The 19,641-nt window shown below is 38.9% G+C and overlaps 1 protein-coding gene across 2 annotated transcripts in view; it reads left to right on the top strand.

Annotated features, from left to right (window-relative positions):
• The window catches only part of PARP8 (poly(ADP-ribose) polymerase family member 8), a 134,570-nt gene that overhangs the window by 92,896 nt on the left and 22,033 nt on the right, over positions 1-19,641 (top strand). For both annotated transcript variants that reach the window (XM_048291388.1, XM_048291387.1), the window contains 4 exons: positions 721-774; positions 878-973; positions 13,055-13,147; positions 19,179-19,304. In XM_048291388.1, coding sequence (XP_048147345.1) covers positions 721-774; positions 878-973; positions 13,055-13,147; positions 19,179-19,304 — 369 coding nt within the window. The remainder of the gene's footprint in view (positions 1-720; positions 775-877; positions 974-13,054; positions 13,148-19,178; positions 19,305-19,641) is intronic.

The following is a 19,641-nucleotide window of genomic DNA, read 5'->3' as shown; positions in this document are numbered from 1 at the left end:
GAATACAAATAGTATTGTTGCCCAGAAGAAAAATGGAAAAGCAGTTAAGCAATTAAACAGTAGAGAAATGAACGGAAATAACCCTATAAAAAAACCCCCCAAAACATTGTAAACGGAGCTGATCTCTTATTCAAAACAAGGTTTGATTGAAATAGATGTCAATCTGGAGGGAAGTCTGAACCTTACTGACTCTTGTAATAGAAGTTACTTCTAATTTATATTGTTGTGTGCTGAAAAAAAAAGAATTTGAGTAGTATCTGAGTATAAAGATCTGTTAGTGCAGTGTTTGCAGAAGTGAGACCTTAGTACATACAAAATAAAAAGGTTTTCAGCGTTGCTGAGAATTACAGTAGTCTTTCAAGCCTTAACATATAGCCCATATTTGGATAGACAATACGCAGTGAAAGCATAATGGAAGTTACCAATAGTTTATTAGGATGGAGTGGAGGCACTGGTGTTTCCATTTGAGACTGAAGTTTTTGGGATGGTGAGATACTTCATCAGATTTAAGAACTAAAAAGAAATACTTAAAACGTACCCCACACCCAGTAAACAGTAAAAGGATTGATTATTTTTAATGTCTGGTTCACGCAAATGAGAGATCTTTTTAGCTGCAAATTGTTTGGTTAACATATTTACATGCAAAAATTTATAAATGCTTTACTGTTTCCTTATAATTAGTCTGCCAACACTGAAGTTGCCTCAACTTCTCCCTTGCAGCAAAATTATGGTGCAAAATGCATTCCGGTGCGAGACCGTGGCTTCCTTGTGCAGGTAGGATGTCATATCTTACTCATTTATGAAACACTGTGGAGCATGAGCTGACTGTTAATTATTTTTAAGCAGATGTTGTTATTCTTATTTTCGTTGTTCTCAGACTATTGAATTTGCTGAGCAGCGGATACCAGTGCTGAATGAATACTGTGTAGTTTGTGATGAACCTCATGTGTTCCAGAATGGCCCTATGCTGAGGGTAAGTGGTCTGCTGGTAAACAACACATTTTATAGTGCATTAAATAGCTGTGGACCTTACAAACCTGTTGGAGAACTGTTGAATTATTTCAAATGTGTTTCATTCTAATATTCTTCTGAGATGCAAAATTGTAAAGCATATGAATTAGATTTTGCTGTAAATTTGAAAAAAAAAAGGTCTTAGAATCAAGGGAGAGAGAAAACAGATTTGTATCATACCACAGAAATATGAAGTGGGCATGTATTTCCCTGAACACTCTTGTGCTGCAGTAGTCACAGCCAGGTAACACAGAGAAGTGCATTGGGGTGCTTTCCCAGTGCACTGGCGTTCTTCTGAAAGCTTAGGACACTTCATCCCTGAGCTTTTATCAAGCCATGACTATGGTATTTACATACACTGGTGTTAATGCCACCACTCTGTGAAGTTTTTCTGACCTTGTTTTTCTCACAGGCTGCTGAAATGAGCCACCCTCAAATGTGATAAAAAAGGCAGTAGAATGAGATGCTCTGTGAAGTGCCTGATCTAGCAGTGGCCTAGTCTAGGGGCACTGTTGTGGCTCAGTATGCACAAAGTCTGGCCAGTTAGGCAGCTCTTCCTTTCATTCCCATATGACTGGGAACAGAATTTTGCCTGCTGATCATTGTAGCCTCTCTCATGCAGTTGGTGAATGTGTACCGTGGAAAAGAGTAAGATGGGTCATGAGAGACACATTCTGCCTGGAGCTGCTGGATCAGTGCAGCTTTGTGAAACAGAATACAGTTCTTAGCTTTAGGGCTGGTCTTGCAGTTTAGAATCCTCTTGTTTCACCTGCCCTTCATCCAGTGGAAGCATGAATAACCTTAAAAGATTAAAGCTGTGGAAAATTTAACTCCAGTGTGCAAATGGTCTGACACCTGACAATTTCTGCACAGTGTGGGAAGCAACTGCACGTAAGCTGAAGCAGACCTCATCTATGATAGTTTCATGGAACTATATTCAGGAGGATTATTGCTCTACCTGGTAGCAGAAATCACTCCAGTGTGGTTCCCCATGACACTGACTGGCACCAGGGTCAGGTATTCTGACTGCAGGCAGGGTGTGCAAATAGGCTGCTAGCAGGATTTGAAAAAGCATACATATATCCAGTTAACGCTGTTTAAAGTCACGGTTAAACCCCTGTACTTTTGGATATCCAATCAGGTGTTATTTTTGCTTCTTCAAGCTCATATCTATCTTTTAAAAGTAAGGTTTTCTGACATACTTTTCAGTAGCCAATACTTACTAGAACCTGTAAAAAAGGCATGAGTTCCTTATTATTTGTCTTTGAATGCACTGCTGTGTATATTACCTGTGACAGAATGAGATAAATCAAAGTCAGTAGTGTTTGGAGAGTGAGTAAAGTTTGAAAAACATAATTATTTAGCTTACTGGAGTTTATCTATTATCCATAGGTCAAAGCAAATGGTAGGATTTATTCTACTAAAAAAAAAAACTGAATGGAAAGTTATCTGCTCTAAATAAGAGAAGTCTTAATTCTTTTTTTCCCACCATAAAGATTAAAACGTCCGAGAATTACTCTTTTGTGTCTTCAATTTCAAGAAGGGTCATTTTGTAGCTGTCTGTTTAAGAGTTTGTCAGCACTTCACAATGGAAGAAGCTGCAACCATATTTGCCCCTGAACATATATTCATCAGTGCCTTTGAAGGAGCATAACCTGACAAGCTTGGGAAAAATGAAAGAGTGTCATTATGTAACCTAGGAAAAATTAGATACCAGGAAGAAATTTAGCATGCTGTGTGTATGCTTGAATGACTCAATAAGCAATATAGAGCCATTAATGAGTTTGCAGTTCTGTAGAAGGTGAGGAAGGATCTCAGTTTGAATTGAGCATTAGCTTGCTGTAGAGTGTGTTAAGGAAATCTATGCTTCACTCTCCTGAGAGTGGCCAGGGGAAGCTTAAAGTAGTCAGTTTGTGAGCTTTATTGACATGCTTCAGCTGCACACACACATACATGCATACATGTTTAGTTATATAATGCACGTGAAGAGAAAGAGCATTTTATGTTTAGTACTGCTGCAAGAGCAGATCTCAGAAACAGAGTACTTTTATTACAAGAATACAGCAGGCTTTCATTTAAGACAAGGCTACATGCAGAGTAGCCTTACTGAGGATCCGTGACCTTTGTAAAGAGTTCTCTGTTTTGACAGCACAGTAACTTCACCGTGTTTTGTAACGGTAGGTGCCTTGCTATGGTGTGCTTAGCAAGAGTGTCCAGATCTCTTTTTCTACAGATGCCTGCATCCAAAGGCTCTCTCTGTAGCAGGCTGTGCTACCAGAGGTGCCGCAGACTAAATAGCTCTGGGCCATTCATCAGCTTCTCCCTTTAAAGTTTTGTTCCTCCACACAGATGCACACAGGCTCATGTCTCCTTTGTGGTGACTTTCCCTTCTATATTTTTGACCTTTTTTTCCAACAGCAAAGAAGGCCTATGAATTTATAAAAGCATAATAAAATTATTGCTTGAAAAGATACTTTAATATTTATGTAGGCTTGATTTTCTGATATTTTATGGAGTTTCATGCAGTTATAAAGAAGCCACAGAAAACTTTGATTTTCTAATCCTTCTGTATGTTAGCCTGGTGCCCTTCCTGAACTATAGTGTCGTTTATTAATTGTCATAAATGCAGTTTAAAAACCTCAAAATTGCCATCACACAACAATTACAGTCTTTTAATGCTGTGAAGTGCTATACCTACTTACAAACTCTTAATGCTGTACATAGTTTTTTGTGCTGGTTATTACTGACTTGCTCAATTCAGATGTCTCATGCTCACAACAGCTGAAGAAACCATGTGAAACTGAGAGATAAAGTTTTTTCTCTCTGCAGGCTATAATTTTATCTTTTATAATTTTTGTCTTTTATAAAGTGTCTTAATCTCTCTCAGAAAGCTTTCTTCTCAGTATTGTGTTTCATTTTCCTAAATAAATTTTTCTGTGGGAATAGTCTGGCTCTAATATCTATTTCAATTTAAGCTACTTTTTAAAAATCTTGACGTTTTCTCTCCCATAAGATAACAACCACTTGATGACAACAAGATATCTCATTTTGTATGGCTTAATTTAAGCACTAGATCCACATAGCAGGTGTATCATTGTATGGAAGGTTCTGTTGCAGAACAGCTGCATGACACAATTGCATATGTTTGACTTCATGCTTTTACAGTGGACATCTGCCTTACTCCAGAGCTTCAGTAATTATTTAATCATGCTAATGTTCCCTGCTGGTTCAGGGATCCTTTTGTACATTGAAATCTCTGGGTGTTGTTAGGCCATCTTGGTCCCTTATTGAGGATAAATAAAGGGGCTGCTTTATTGGCTTACTGAAGATAAATAAGTAAGAAATTCTCAGATTTCTCTTAGGAATTTCTTAACACAGCAAAGTGAATATTCTTTGAGAATAGCCATTTGTCTTTTGAGCTCCAAAATTCCCTGAAATACAGAAGACCAGAGTTAAATACACAGAGGAACTGTGTATTTAACACAGTTTGTGTTAAATAAAAATAAAAAAACCCTGTGTATTTACTAGAAGTTTGTGGGTGTAGAAAACAAAACGCATTAGGTAGATGGGGTGGGTGACCTTAGAACATGCCCAAACCTAATGCCCTCACATTTGAACTGCATCTATATTGCTGTGAAGGAGAAGAACGAGGATTTGCTGGAATGGAAGGAGTCTTGGTAAACTACTATAACGTATCATGGAGTTGTAACACTCTTCTTTATAAGGACCCAGAGTCCATTGCTTCATTCCATCCCCTTTAGAAAAAAACACAGTAGTAAAGTAGGCAATGTTTTCCTGTAAGTATTCACACCTTTCCTAGATAAGATGGGGATGAGTGAAACTTCTCATCATAGGATGGTTCTTCTGTATTTATTTCAAAAGCACAGTGAGGTCTAAGGATTATTTGCAGTGCACCAGAAGTTATAAAAGCCGAACTGGATATTTAGAGATACACACTTACATAGAGTACCACAAAAATCAGAAAATTGCTTGAAATCACTGTGAGGAATGATTTGCAGTTGTTCTGCAAAGCAGAGGAAAAATGCAATTAATACATGGATCCTAAGAATAAAAGTATTTATTTAAGCTCTTACATAACATGGACCAATACTGTTTCATGCAGTCATTTCTAATGATTATCGGAATCCTGCATATTTCACTTTTCACAGAAAGATTAAAAAAAGGCTTTGAAAACATTATCAAGTGCTGGGACTGCAGCCTGCACATCCCAACAGCTCCCTTAACTCATATAAAGAATCACAGTGCATCCTCCTTCAAGGCAACCTGTGCTACACAGCTCTCAGGACCTCTGCCAGCTTCTGAAGTAGCTCCTTGCTCTGTTTTGAAAAAGGGTTGTTGAGAGCTCAAACACAGGTTTTATGGAGGAGACACACAGAAGGCAGACTTGGTAAATCTACTGAACAAAGTGAGGATCTGATCATTGGAATTATTAGCCTTTATTTTACTGTCTTTGAATTCGTTTTCAACAGAGAAGTTGTTCAGATGAGTGAGAATAGGCTGTTATTTGTTTGTAATTAATGGCTAGACTTTGACTGTTTCAGTAACATATTCTGAAATGCTTTTTTTTTCCCCCTAACATTTTCAATCACTTGGTATATCATTCACATCTCTGTTGTTGAAATAGTTACATAGATCATCCTGATTTCTGTCAGTCTACAATATTAGATTAAATATTAGAAATTAAATTAGGAAAGTTCAATGACTTCCACAAAACCCATTCTGAAGAACAGAAATATTTTCACATGGGGCATGTGTTTCAAGTGAAAAATACCTGAAACTGGAATTTGTTTCATTCACTGCCTTTCACTGGGTTTTGAAGATCTCCAAGGACGGAGACTGCACAGCCTCTCTAAGCAACCTGTTACGATGTTTGATAAAGGTTTAGGAAAAACTTACTTCAGCTTTATCTAAAATTTTGGATTAAGTTTAGATAAAGTTACTACTGTATGATGGAATAAAAGTACTGACTGACCTCTAAAGGTCCTTTTCAACCATCTGGTTTGGTTCATCTAGCTAAAAAATGTATTTTCCAAAGCAGATCTAAGAATGTAATAAAGAAACCTAAACATTATTTGGTTCAATGTTAGAAGGCTATTAACTTTTTTTAATGTTGTATAAAATTCTTCCTTTTATTATTACTAGAATATTCTATGGAAGGACTAAGTTGCATTTTAATAATGCAACAGTTTTGCTGGTGTAATAGCAGAGAAATAAGTTGTCTTAGGAATTCAGCATGTACTTTTATTACAAACATTTTATGTGATGAGATCATGAGTCATTAACGAAAGTGGTTATTATATTTAAGGATTTGATTAAAAGAAGTGTAATAAAAATGTGATATCATATTTGAAGACTGCAGGAAAGAAAATGTCAGTTCTCTCTTAAAGAAGGGCAAGAAGGAGAGGATCCAGATAAATCCGTGCTGGTCACCCTCACCTCGATCTGTAGGAAGGTGATGAAGCAGCTAAGCCTCAAAACTATATCCAGGCACATTAAGGACAAGAAAATCATCATGAATAGTTACCAATGGGAATTCATACTTGACTGACTTGATTAAACTTCTGTGAGGAAGAGACTGGTCTGGTAGATGAGGGAAGAGCAGTGGATATTGTCTGCCTGGACTTCAGTAAGGCTTTTGGCAGTGTGTGCTGTGAAATCCTTTTAGACAATCTGTTGATGCATGGGCTGATTTAGGAGATGGGGCGGGTAGTCTGAAAACTGGCTGGATGTCTGGGCCCAGAGTGTAATGTTCAGTGGGGTAAAATCTACTCGGAGGTCGGCAACTTATGGTGTACCCCAGGGGTCAGTAGTGTGTCCGGTCCTGTTTAGTGCCTTCATTAATCACCTAGATGATGGTTCGGGGTGTATTCTCAGAGAGTTTGCAGATGATGAAAAAAATGGGAGAAGTGTGCGGTACTCCAGAGCGATGGTGCTGTTCAGAGCGACCTTGACAGGCTGGAGCAGTGGGCTGCCAGGTACCTCCTGCAGTTCAACTAGGAGAAACGTAAAGTCCTGCAGCTGGGCAGGAACAAACCCAGGCACCAGTTTATGCTGGGGGCCATCCAGCTGGAAAGCAGCTTGGCTTGGGCAGAAAAGGGCACCAGCTTGAACATGAGCCAGCAATGTGCACTTGTGGTGTGGAAGGTTCATGGTATCCTGGGCTGCCTTAAGCAATAGAATTCTCTGTGTGTGTGTGGAGAGACTGATCTTGCCTGCACGCAGCCCTGGTGAGGGCACGCTGTGTCCTTTCTGGGCTCCTCAGCAGAAGAAAGGGATGGAGCTGCTGGAGAAAGTCCATTGAAGGGTCACTAAGATGATTAAAGGGGCTAGAGCACATCATATAGGAGGAAAGGCTGAGAGCCTATAAAAAAGAAGGCACAGGTGGGATCTTACTGAGGTCTATAAACGCTTGAAGGAAGGGTGCAAAAAGGATGAGGCCAGGCCCTTTATGGTGATGTTCGGTGACATGACAGGAGGCAGAGGATACAACCTGAAACACAGGAGGTTTCAGTGGAAAAACAAGAAACACATTTTACCTTTTTCACCTTTTTGAAGGTGACTGAGCATGGAAATAAGTTTCCCAGAGAGGTTGTGGAGTCCACATCTGTGGAGAAATTCAAAAGCTGTTTGTTCAGGGCAGCTGACTCCAGGTGACCGTGCTTGAGCAAGGATGTTAGACTAGATGACCTCTGGAGAGCCCTGCCAACCTCAGCCTTTCTGTAATTCTTCGATCTTACTCAATTTTTACATAGTGTAATTGGTAAAGCTAATGTCTTTCTTGCTGTTCTGTACTTTCCCAAATTCCTCATTTGCAAATACTAAAGCCACTGATAGAACAGCATGATTGAATGGGTTTTAAAGACCTGTGAGACAATTATATGGGACAAAAAAAATCTCAGAATATATTCAATAAGGTAATTAAAAGACCATCTGTGTATCAGTATTTTTTTCCCAGTAAAGAAGAAACACTCTTTAGAGTGCCATCTTGTGTTGAAACCTCAGACTGAGCCCTCCATAGAACAAAGGAGGAATTAGTGAAAAATCAACAAAATTAAATATTACAGCTAGTTTCTTTGAAGTTTGTACTCTGGTGCAGACATTTCTGCTGTTTAATATTCTTCCCATAAAATATGAACAGTAAAATACTGTAAAGCAATATTTGTAATTTTTAATGTTATTTAGCTGTAAAAATAAGCACAGTCTTGTAATTCTGATACATTTCTTCCATTAGTAAGACTACATTTTTTAAAATGTTTTTCATCCCAAAGTGCCCAGTTATGTTTTATTTACTATGAATGACATCTTGCCCTCAGTGGGTTCTTTTTGACTTGAAGAGGTCTTGGATTTCTCTGTGCTTTGAATGCAAGTCTTAAGACACCACTGAAAACACAGAAGCATTGATGTCTCAGAAATGAGTGTGCTGCTTAGTCCTGGGAAATTTCTTGAACAGAAAAAACATCACTGAACTGTGGAGGAAAGTGTTAGGTTTACAAATATGTTTAGTCAGACTGGAGTTAAGCCAAGATGCTTGTGTAATTCCAAGATTTTTGTGGAATAACACTGTGGTCTTTCTAATCCTTACTCCACAATATAGGCTGGTTTTATCTCTTTTTATGAAAAAAGCTTTTCCAGCGACAACCCGTATTTTAATAGAATAGATTTCAAACAATTTATGTTTTACTGACAGAGTAAAATGACTGCAGTATAGCTTTTCCTGCTGCCAACAACTTACCAAAGTGCACCTTGCCCATCTAGCATTCTATAATGTTTGTTTGTTCAGCATTTATTTCTATATCTGTGAAGTAAAAATATATATTTTTAAAAGTGTGTAAGATGCAGAAAAAATCCCCAAGAAACACAGAAAATCAAATTTGAACCAGGCAAAACAAAACCAAACAGAACAAGTGACACTTCTTACTCAGCCACTGTCTACTCTCATCTTTCTTCAGGTTGTATCAGATTGCAGCTGTGGTACCTCCCTTGACTTTGAGCAGTGTGTTCCATGTAACACATGAATATGAGAGACCATTCAGAGAGTTTACCTTACAGTAAAACTAAGAGTTGGCATGGTGGAAAGTAGGAAATGGAACAGTGATTTGAAGTTCCATTTTGTTTCCGTGTCTGTTGCTTTCGTTAGGAAAAGTGGAATGGTCACTAATGGTTTCACCTTCACCATTTATTACATTTGCTGTGCGTGAGGCAATGAGCCTTCCCTGAAGCATCTCCTGTCAACTAAATGTTAGCCTCATTGGTGTCTGTGTGATATCCCTCAGGATACAGGAAAGCTCTGAGCACAGCTGCAGCCCACATTAAAAAGTTGCTAGATTGATACAGGCTGTGAAAGTTTCAGCTTTTTCAAATAGAAAGAATGTCTACAAAATATTTTAGGTAGTGTATTAGTCCAGGAACTAGGATATATCATAGTGTGTAGGTGGTTTGTGTGTCTGCCAGTCTCAGTCACTGCAGAAAGAAGTGACATTTGCGTTGTAACACATGGGAACTCTGTGCTTTTTTCACCACAGCAGCAGTTGGGTGGGAGCTACTGATCATGCAAAGAATGGGGGTGGCTAAAGGAAAAGTCTGAAAACTTCAAACATTCAGAAGATGCTTTCTGGTTCTGTCATTACGTTCTGTCACCAAGCATTTGGAGTCTCAGGTTAACTGCCCATGTCTTACTTTTTTCTGGATTTTCCCCACTGGAATAATGATCCTCCTAATAGTATTTCAGCACCAGTGATCTTCACTTAGCTAATAGTTCGGTGAAAACTAATGGCTTTATGTTAATTTTCTATTTTCAAGAGAAAAAATAAAGTCTGTGTGAGACCCTGGCAGTTGGTGTTGGTGAGAGGAATTACAGTTGCCTTCTTCAGGAAGTGAACAACAAAGTCCCCCAGCCTGTCAGCGCTTGTGTCCTCAAGGTGGTGGTTGTAATCTGTGACACTGTGTGCACCTAGGATGAAATTCATATTCAGAAATACATGTTTAAGTGTCTAAACTCTATTTTGTCATCTATTTTCCCTTCGAAAACAACGGAAAATAGTAATGTAAGAAAAGGTGGTTAATCTGTACATTTGTGGATGTGAATTCCACATCAGTAAGAACATATCTATATTTCATGTTCAGACACAAAAATTCTTAGAAAGTTCAGCTTGTTGAATATTACATATACATGAACCAAAGTAAGAGTATCCAAAGATGACGTGGGAATATAATTTGTAGTATAAATGTGTTAGTGGCGGTGTTCTTGTTTGTCTAGTGTGGCTAGGGGCATTTCTCATATTTATGATCTGAAGTCAGAACAATACTGTTCCTGTCCCAATGGCTCACATCCTATAACAAGAGAAAAGTGGACACCATAAAGGGAAACACACTGTCAACATGCAAAACATTAACAGCAGACTAAGAGCAGCCTTGAATCCCAGTTTCCCGGTAAAGCTTGTGGTTTTCTTGCCTTCTAGAACTGATTTATTAACTTAGTTTTCATATGCTTTCATTGGTTCTAGCAGGCAGAATTGCAGGCGAAACAAAAATAAGGAAATGTAAAGCTGAATAGGTAAGTCACAGTGTGTGACAAACAAGACCCCCCTCAAACATCTGCTTCCTAATACCAAGGTAATATTTTCATTTTGTAGGGATTTATACAGTTTAAATTGTTGAGCTTAACTAGTGACTGGAGTAGAGGACACAGAAATGGCCATACCAACATCTCTTGGAATACGCTAAATAACACTAACACTGCTAACACATGTGGGAAATTTAAGTTAAAAACATCTGATTTTGTTAAATTGAGACAAATTTCAGAAACAGTATTCAGAAGTGCTTTTTGAATGACTGTAGTGTGGGTTAAAAGGCATCCAGGCTAGATATATGAAGACAGACTCTTGAAATGTCCCTCTAGCTGAAGGGTTGGGATTAGTTTCCCCGTTGTACTGTATTGGCAAAGTATATAGGGGACAGAAAGGTTCATCAAATACATAAAATGAGAAGAATTGTATTGACCCTAACAGAAGTTTCTGTTCCACTTCAGGGCTGAAATTCTGCTGTCTTGCTTTTCCTCATTATCTAGAGTTCTCTAGTATCGGCCTGAGACAAAAAAAAAAGGGCTTTTCAAATGTCAAGCATAAGTGCAATGGCTGTTTTCCTGACTTCGCTCTTCCAGATGCTCAGACACTTCTGGGATCATAACAGAGGGGCAGGGAAAAGAGTAAAGGTGACAAATCCTGTGTTCCCTTTGCCATCGTTAAGTCTCAGGATAACTTACTTTGCTTGGACTGTAAATATCAAAAATAAGTATTTTCTTAAAAGTTTTCTTCATGACAGATTTAGATTGCTCTGCTATTCCAGAGTTATTCCTTGCTCTGAAATAAAGGAAGTCTGTGTATGCTGTTGATTATTATAGTTAAAGTGGTAGTGCTGACATACTTCCCCAACTGAAAAAATTATTTAACCATCTTCTAAATGTGGAAAACCCAAGAATAATGACAATAATAGATACCTCTTGTCCAGCTTGCCATGGCACAGAGAGTTTGATCATGTTTGGCTTAATCTGCTGCCTAATGCAAGGTAACATGGTGGATAAACTAAATCAAATGGGTGACATTTTTAGACTTGAAAGATGATAGCTTTTGTAAAGCAAATGGAGTGAGATTGTATCCAGAAGATTTCAGATGTTTATTCAGGTCTTGAGTCTTTGAAACCCAGCAAATTAATGTTTTTAAGTGTTGCAAAACAAGTGACTACAAGTACAGCTTATTACTGGCAAAGCTCTTGCCTGAAACAGAATTCAGCTAAATCTTAGGGGATTTTTTGTGTACTTAATTTTTTTTCATTTCTGCAAGTGCTTTGTAGAGGCAGTGGCTTGAACTTCAAAGCCTACTACAACAAATGCTTTAGTAATTGTTGTAATCGCTAGACTCAGAACTTTTAGTTACAAAAGTTCAGTATCGCAAAGATAAGTTTAAGTTTCAGTGAGCTAGAATTTAATTCATTCACATAAATAGTATCCAGGAAGTATTTTTGATTGTTTTCAACATTGTCATAAAAGGTTGTGTTTATTGGGTAGTTTTAAGGAAGGTTTTAATTTGTATTTCTTTCAACTGTGTGTTCATTTTGAACGCTTATAACAATTCATTGTGTGATATTACTTGAGCCTTTAAAAAGTTGGTCCTCTAATTATCGTTCAGTAAATAAGATGGAGTTGCTGTGAGGGTTGTAAACAGTTTGGAAGCCCGTGAAGACATTCCTATTTTCTTTATGTCAAGCTGTGTTCCTTTTTGTTTCTGCTTTGTTTGCTTTATGAAGGCAAAATGTTCAGTTCTCACTCAATATGTAGTTTAGATAAAGCTTTTTTATTTGTGATGACATTGTGAATTATTTTTTTTTAATAGGCAAAACCTGGTTCAAAAACAAGGGGCTTTTATTTGTTTAATACCTGAAAAAAGAATGGAAGTACCTTTATTTCTTAAAATAAGTACCCTTCAAAATACAGTGTTTATGCTGTAAAAATATAATGAATTTTCTTAGAGTTTATCAATAATTTGTTAAATTGTCAAAAATTAAAAATAGCCTCTTCAAGAAATTTGTCTTTCAGATCAGAGTTTTGTGTGTGTTCTGAACAGCGTAAGAAGCTATGAAGACTAAACCTGCTTCCATTAGCTTCTGGATTTGTTCTCCATTAAGTTTAATTATGTAGGAAGTTTTCTGATAGATAGTCTTAAAAATGTTTGGGTACTATGCCTGTAATTTTGGTTTTGTGACTGTGCTGGGATTTCTTTTAAATTTGGCCTGTCTGAGTACTTAGGAGTATTAGAGTTCTTCACTCTTGATCATCAGGTTATTAATATGTTTCTCTAATGTATCTTCCTCAATAATTGATACGTATTAATTATTTAAAATTAAAGTTGCAGTTAAAATATGAAGAATTAGCATTAATTGTGTGGGGGTTTTGTTGTAGGTATGACATGCTGAAAGCAAGAACTCAAAAGTAGAAAAAAAACAAAATTAACTTTCTTTCTTTGTATAGCCCACTGTTTGTGAACGGGAGCTCTGTGTATTTGCTTTTCAAACATTAGGAGTGATGAACGAAGCTGCAGATGAAATTGCAACTGGGGCACAGGTAGGATTATCTAATGTTTAATACGTGTTGGTTTTCTGTAGTTTACTCAGTCTTCTCAGTCTCTTCCAGTATGTGTTTTGACTTGTATTACCATATGAGTAGTGTTTGGTAAGTATTATTTATTTGTCCTCTGTTATAGCTGTAAATGCACTGGTTTATGCGTGGTGTATTCAAACAGTACTAATGAGGTGTTTCCATTGTTTTGCTTCCATGTAATTAGAGTAACTGTGTTTTCATGTCCTGTTGTATTCAATTAGGTCACCTGGGTTGTTAATAAAGGCAGCCATTGTAATTTGGAGATAATTCACATTTATTTTCACCTAATGAGCCATTACGACGCTCATGCAATTAGTAAGTTACTTCCTGTTCATGGTCTTGGGATGCAGGGATCCACTGAGCATCTGTTGTTTCGTTCATCAAATAGCAGTGGGAAAGTCCTTACTGATATTGCTACATAGGATTCTTTCTTCTTCTCAAGGATCAGGAATTTAATGTAAGTGTGCTTCCTGACTCTAAATTCAGTTATTGATGTAGTTATAGCCCTATCAGTGTTTTCTTGAAATGTTTTAAGTTGTGCTTCCAAATCACTAACCTAATGTTTCATTAAAAACGAAAGTTAAAGGATCTTATGTTTAAGGTCCCCTTAAGATCTTATGTTAAAATTTTGCACATCTTAAGGAAAAGTGCTCTTGTCTCCAATTTTCTGGTTACTGTGCTTCTACACAGTAAGCAACATGGGTTTTTTAGAAGAGCAAACCTTCAGGTTTTTTAACTTTAACTAGCACTAGTGAGTCTGGCCACTGGAAGTAAACTATTCAGGTAGATGCCTGAATACAACCACGAGCATATCCTCAAAGGAAGAAAGTTGCAACAGTGTACACCAGCTTCCTGACTTGAGTATATGACTGTGGAATCGGATCAGCAGCTCTTCATCTGACGTCTCAAGACCATTGGAGGGCTGTATTTGCTACATCTTGATACCAAACATTGGGATGACAGTTTAGGCTTATAAGAAATGGGAAGAGGTGTGCAGATGAAGCCCTACCTCTTCCTCAGCCTGGAGTCCTGTGAGAATTTTATTTTTTTAATTCAGGCACTTACATGTTGTATGTACATTTAGAATCGTGGAATCACAGAATAGTTTGAGTTGGAAGGGACCTGTGTAGTCCTACACCCTGCCAAGAGCCAGGACAACTTCAACTAGATCAAGTTGCTCAGAGCCCTGTCTGACTTGACCTTGAATGTTTCCAAGGATGGGGCATCTACCATGTGCTGGTGTTTCACCACCTTCACTGTAAAAATCTTCTTCTTTATATCTAGCCTGTATCTCCCTCCTTTAGTTTAAAACCTTTACCCCTGGTCCTATCACTGCAGGTCCTGCTAGAAAGATTTTCCCCATCTTATCATCCCTCTTTAGGTACTCAAAGGCTGCAATAAGGTCTCTCAAAAGCCTTCTCATCCACAGGCTGAAGAACCCCAGCTGTCTCAGCCAGTCTTCATCAGGAAGGCATTCCAGCCTTCTGATCATTTTTGTGGTCCTCCTCTGGACTTGCTTCAGCAGGTGTAGGTCTTCCTTACGCTGGGGATCCCAGAGCTGGACACAGTGCTCAGGGGTGCTCTCATGAGGGCAGAGGGGCAGAATCCCCTCCCTCCCCTTCCGGCCACATTGCTCTGGATGCAGCCCAGGACACGTTTGGCTCCCTGAGCTGTGAGTGCTCATGGCCGGGTCGTGTCCAGCCTCTCACCCACCAGCACCCCCAAGTCCCTCTGGCAGAGCTGCTCTCAGTCTGTTCATGCCCAGCCTGTGCTGGTATCAGTGGTTACCGTGACCAAGGTGCAGCAATTTGCACTTGGCTTTGTTGAACTTCACAAGATTCCCATGGGCCCACTTCTCCAGCTTGTACAGCTCCCTCTGGATAGCATCCCATCCTTCGGGCACATCAGTTGCACCACTCAGCTTGTGTAATCTGCAAATTTGCTGAGAGAGCACTTGATCTCACTCTCTATGTCATTAAATAGTGCTGGTCCCAATATTGCCCCCTGAGGAACGCCAGTCATCACCAGTGTCCATCCAGACACTGAGACATTGACCTCTACCATCTGGATTCCTTATCCACAGAACTGTCCATCCATCTAATTTGTATCTCTCCGATTTAGAGAGAAGGATGTTGGAGGGGGCTGTTTTAAAGACCTTACAGAATATAAATGACATCTGTAGCCCTTCCCTTGTCCACCAGTATGGTCACTCCATCACAGAAGGCCACTGGGTTGGTCAGGCAGGACTTGCCCTCAGTGAAGCTGTGCTGGCTGTCCCAAATTGCCTCCTAGTTCTTCATGTGCCTTAGCACAGCTTCTGGGGGGTCAGTTGCATGCCCTTCCTGGGCACAGAGGTGAGGCTGACAGGTTGGTAGTTTCCAGGGCCCTCCTTTCTACCCCTTTTTAAAATGCAATGTCTCCCTTTTTCCAGTAATTTGTGACTTCACCTGACTGCCATGCCTTTTGAGTTAGCATGGAGAGTAGCTTGGCAACTCTGTTGTCCAGTTCCATCAGGATTCTGGGATGCATCTTATCAGGTCCCATAGACCTCTCTATGTTTACATTCCTCAGGGGCTCTCAAATCTAATCTTTGCTGACAGTGGGAAGCACTTTGCTTCCCCTACTTTCTGGCTTGAGCTTCATCCGCTCAAGGATGAAGGTGTGTGAAGGAGAGACTGCCAGTGAAGACAGGCAAAGAGCTGTCAAGTTTCTCGGCCTTCTCATTGTCTGCCATTGCCATTTTGCCAGTCGTGTTCAGAGAGGGGTGCACTTTCCTTGACCTTCCCTTTCTGGCTCACATACCTTCAGAAGCCTTTTTATTATTCTTTGCATCTCTTGTCAAGTTCCTCTCCAGTTGGACCTTGGCCTCCCTCACCCCATCCTGACACAAGTGGGCAATATCCCTATATTCTTCCCAGAATATCTATCCCTGCATCCATGGCCTGTGCATTTCCTTCTTCCCTCTTAGTCTTACCAGGTGGTCTGAAGTCATCCATGCCAACATCTTGTCTTCTTTTCCTGATTTCCTACACATGGGGATTGAGAGCTCTTGCACTCTGCAGAAGGCATCCTTAAAGATCTGCCAGCTCTGATCTGTTCCCTCGTCCCTGAAAGCAGTTTCACAGGGGCTCCTACTGAATAACTCCTTGAACAGCTGGAAGATCACTTTCCTAAAATTAGGAAAGAATTAGGTATAAGCTTTTTTAAGTAGAGCTAACTAAGTAGAGGAGAGGTGGCCCTGGTTAGCTCTCACTCAGTGTTTTATGTAGGTATCATTGTTGCAGGCATATGCAGAACTTGCTTTAGATCTGTGGGGTACTTCTACATTTACAGAGCTTTGCTGTAGAGTTCTGAAGTGATTACAACCTTAAGAGTGCTTAAAAGAGATGAGGGGTTTTGTCTATTGTCCCATTGGGGAAAATATTTATTATAGTTTATTATTTAGGTGGCTAAATTCTGCTAAGTTTCACTTTAGTGATAGCATTGCAACCAGCTCACTCTATTGGATCTGGCTTAGCCTCTCATTCCTGTTTGCAGAAACAGTTCATCGGTTCTAGAGTTTGATCCATCTGAGCTCTTTTTGTCGTTAGTTTAGGACAGTGTGAATCACAGCATAGACTGTCAGCACAGTAGTTATTTCTCCAACAGCCTAGCAAGCTTAGGCTGACTAGTAAAAGGTAGGCATTCACATTTTGTCTGATTAATCCTCCTCCAAATCATTTTGTCTAGTGAAGAAGCCTAAATACAGGTTCCTGTCATTAGAAATCACATCCTGTTTTCTTCTTCTGTGCTTTCAGCTAGTTTCCTAAGGTGTACAACCCTACTTTGCTACTCCAAATAATCTGATGGCTTCTCCTTAATAATAAGTGGTGGTACTTTCTAAAACTTTCCAGCCTGAACTCAAGTTGCCTTGTATTAGTCATGTAGTCAAAATGCCTGAAAATTAGATGTCTGATTTCTTGATAGTTCACACTACTTGAAAAGTCTCTTGAGAGTGAGAGGCATTGTCTGAGGGACTGATGTCATAAGAGGAATTGTCATCACCACATGTTGTCTTGTCCTAATGAAACTGTTTTAATCCTTACTTCTGTACCTCCACTTAAGGAGGAGGAGTTCACACTCAGTTTCAAGCACATCTGCTAGATCCACAGCACTTCCCCCAAGAAATGCGTATGCAAGGCTGTATTATAAGGTTTCTATTAGATTCACTGTGCAGTTTAAGTTGTTTTGCATTGCATCAAACTCAAAACAGTGAAATCAGAGGAAGTCAGATGTGAAAAAAAAGCAGAGTTGGAAACAATCTGGGAGTCAACCGTTTGTTTAAAGGAGGGCTTGGGGATTGTGTTCTGAGTAGAACTGTGCCAGTTTTAAGGCAGTATTCCATCATGCAAATCATAAAGCAAGACAGCTTTGAGTCTCTGCATTAAGAGATCTGGGGACTCAAAACAGCTCTTCCCTAGTAGTGTTTTGTGACTGTAGACTAAGAAGAGCTTCTCAGAAGCAGGGTGAATGCTCAATTTCACAGTAGTACATTTACACAGGGGTAGGTCTGCTGCCTGATCTGGTTGCTAGTCTCCTTTGTAAATGCTAGTTCATATGCCCTATTTTGAAACATTCATCACGCATACAGATAGTATAAACTGGAAAGTAACTAGGGAACCAATGGGGAAGCGATCATTATTTAAGTAATTTCATTTTGCAATATATGTGAGATATTTAGTAACTAGAACTAACAGAATATATTAAAACTGATGGAGAAAATTGTCCATTCATGATGAAGGAACAGAGGAGGAAAACGGCAACTGTATGACTCACCACAGCGCAGTTCTTTTTCCCTTTCATCATTGTTCTTATTTTCATTCTGCTTCTCTAAAGGACCATATTTTTTTTCCATCCAAATGATCAGATACAGTGGCAGATGTACAAAATCTTCTAGAAGAGTGTGAGCTGTGAGATGACATCTGATCCATGTGGAGTCGTGGGAGGAACCAGGGATATCTACTAGCTACAGCTTGTCTCAGCTTTTTCTTTCTTTCATGGAAAAGTCTATTTTCACACAGGAATGTTTTCAGAAGGACAGAAAAAACAGGGGGAAATGAGTTAATCTGCAGCTACTTTTTAATGTAGCAATTTTGAATTTCATTATGAGCTGGATTTATATTTCACAGCTGCCAGAAAGCTGCATTCTCTCATGTTTGTTATTTCTGTATTCTATTTTTAACTTCTGAATTACGTATTTTGAAACAATTACATGGGAATCTGTGTCTAAGTGGTGTATATGCTTATGTGCACACACATGAATATGTATCTGTGTGCACATTACATGCACAATCCTGTGCAAAAATCATGAAAATCATAGATATTCAAAGAAGTGCTGTAATTTTGTACAACAGGATGGGAAAAAGAAGATCCCCTGGTGTGAGCTGTGCAAATGACTGTTAAATCATTGCAGTATTCTGGCCTTAGCAGAAGCAATGTTTTCAAGTGTTTCTGTGATTACAGTCTTCACAAGAAGAGCAGAAAGTGGTACAAATTTGACAGACCATTCTTTGGTTTTGAGCAACATTTTTACTGGCATCTCTATACAGAGATACACAGAACCAGCACAACCTCATTTCCTTAGTGAATAAATTTTAAAGGAATTAACACATGCACAAGAAAAAGCAGAACTTCAATGAATTTGATACTATAATACTTTTAGTACTAGATACTGGTCCTAGTTATATGCGCCTGGAATAATATGTCATGGCTGAACCCAAACCCTGTTGAGGTCAGTGGAAAAAATTTAGTCCTAAACTATCTCCTGTGGATAATACAGTTTGGGCAGTATAGGTAACAATGAAATATGATGTATCTGTAATGTGTAAAAAAAAGCAGACTGGAATATAATATATATAATTATATGTATAACATAAAAATATGTATAATATAATTATACAATATAAAAGTATATATTTTGAATAAACTTTTTGAATATGTCTTTCTTTTTCACCAGGTGGTTGATCTGTTAGTATCCATGTGTCGGTCTGCATTAGAGTCACCTAGGAAAGTTGTCATTTTTGAGCCATATCCTTCTGTAGTTGATCCTAATGATCCTCAGATGCTGGCCTTTAACCCCAGAGTAAGTAGTTGCCTTTAATTATGTCATTGCTTGGTTTGAGTCATACATGAGGTTCCAAAGCAAAGACTTCTTGTGGAGGAGTCTCCTTTATTACGAGATGCAGCTCTAGAATATAACAGAAGCATGACTGTTTTCAAAACTTTGTGGCTTTTATTAATCGTCGCTGAAAAGGTACTTGAATATAAACTTGTCCTGGTTCTGGCCTGGACAGGGTTAATTTTTACAGTAGCCAGAATTGGGCATGGCTAAGACCAGGAGATTATTCTATACCTCACATCAGTGCTGGGAGCAGGGGGAAGGGAGTCTCTTCCAGGGAAAAGGGTTCCCCTTTTGCTTG

The sequence above is a fragment of the Corvus hawaiiensis genome, chromosome Z (genome assembly GCF_020740725.1).
Source record: "Corvus hawaiiensis isolate bCorHaw1 chromosome Z, bCorHaw1.pri.cur, whole genome shotgun sequence".
Taxonomy (NCBI): Eukaryota; Metazoa; Chordata; class Aves; order Passeriformes; family Corvidae; genus Corvus; species Corvus hawaiiensis.
The sequence above is the reverse complement of the archived record's forward strand: the minus strand, read 5'-3'. Positions and strand labels throughout refer to the sequence as shown.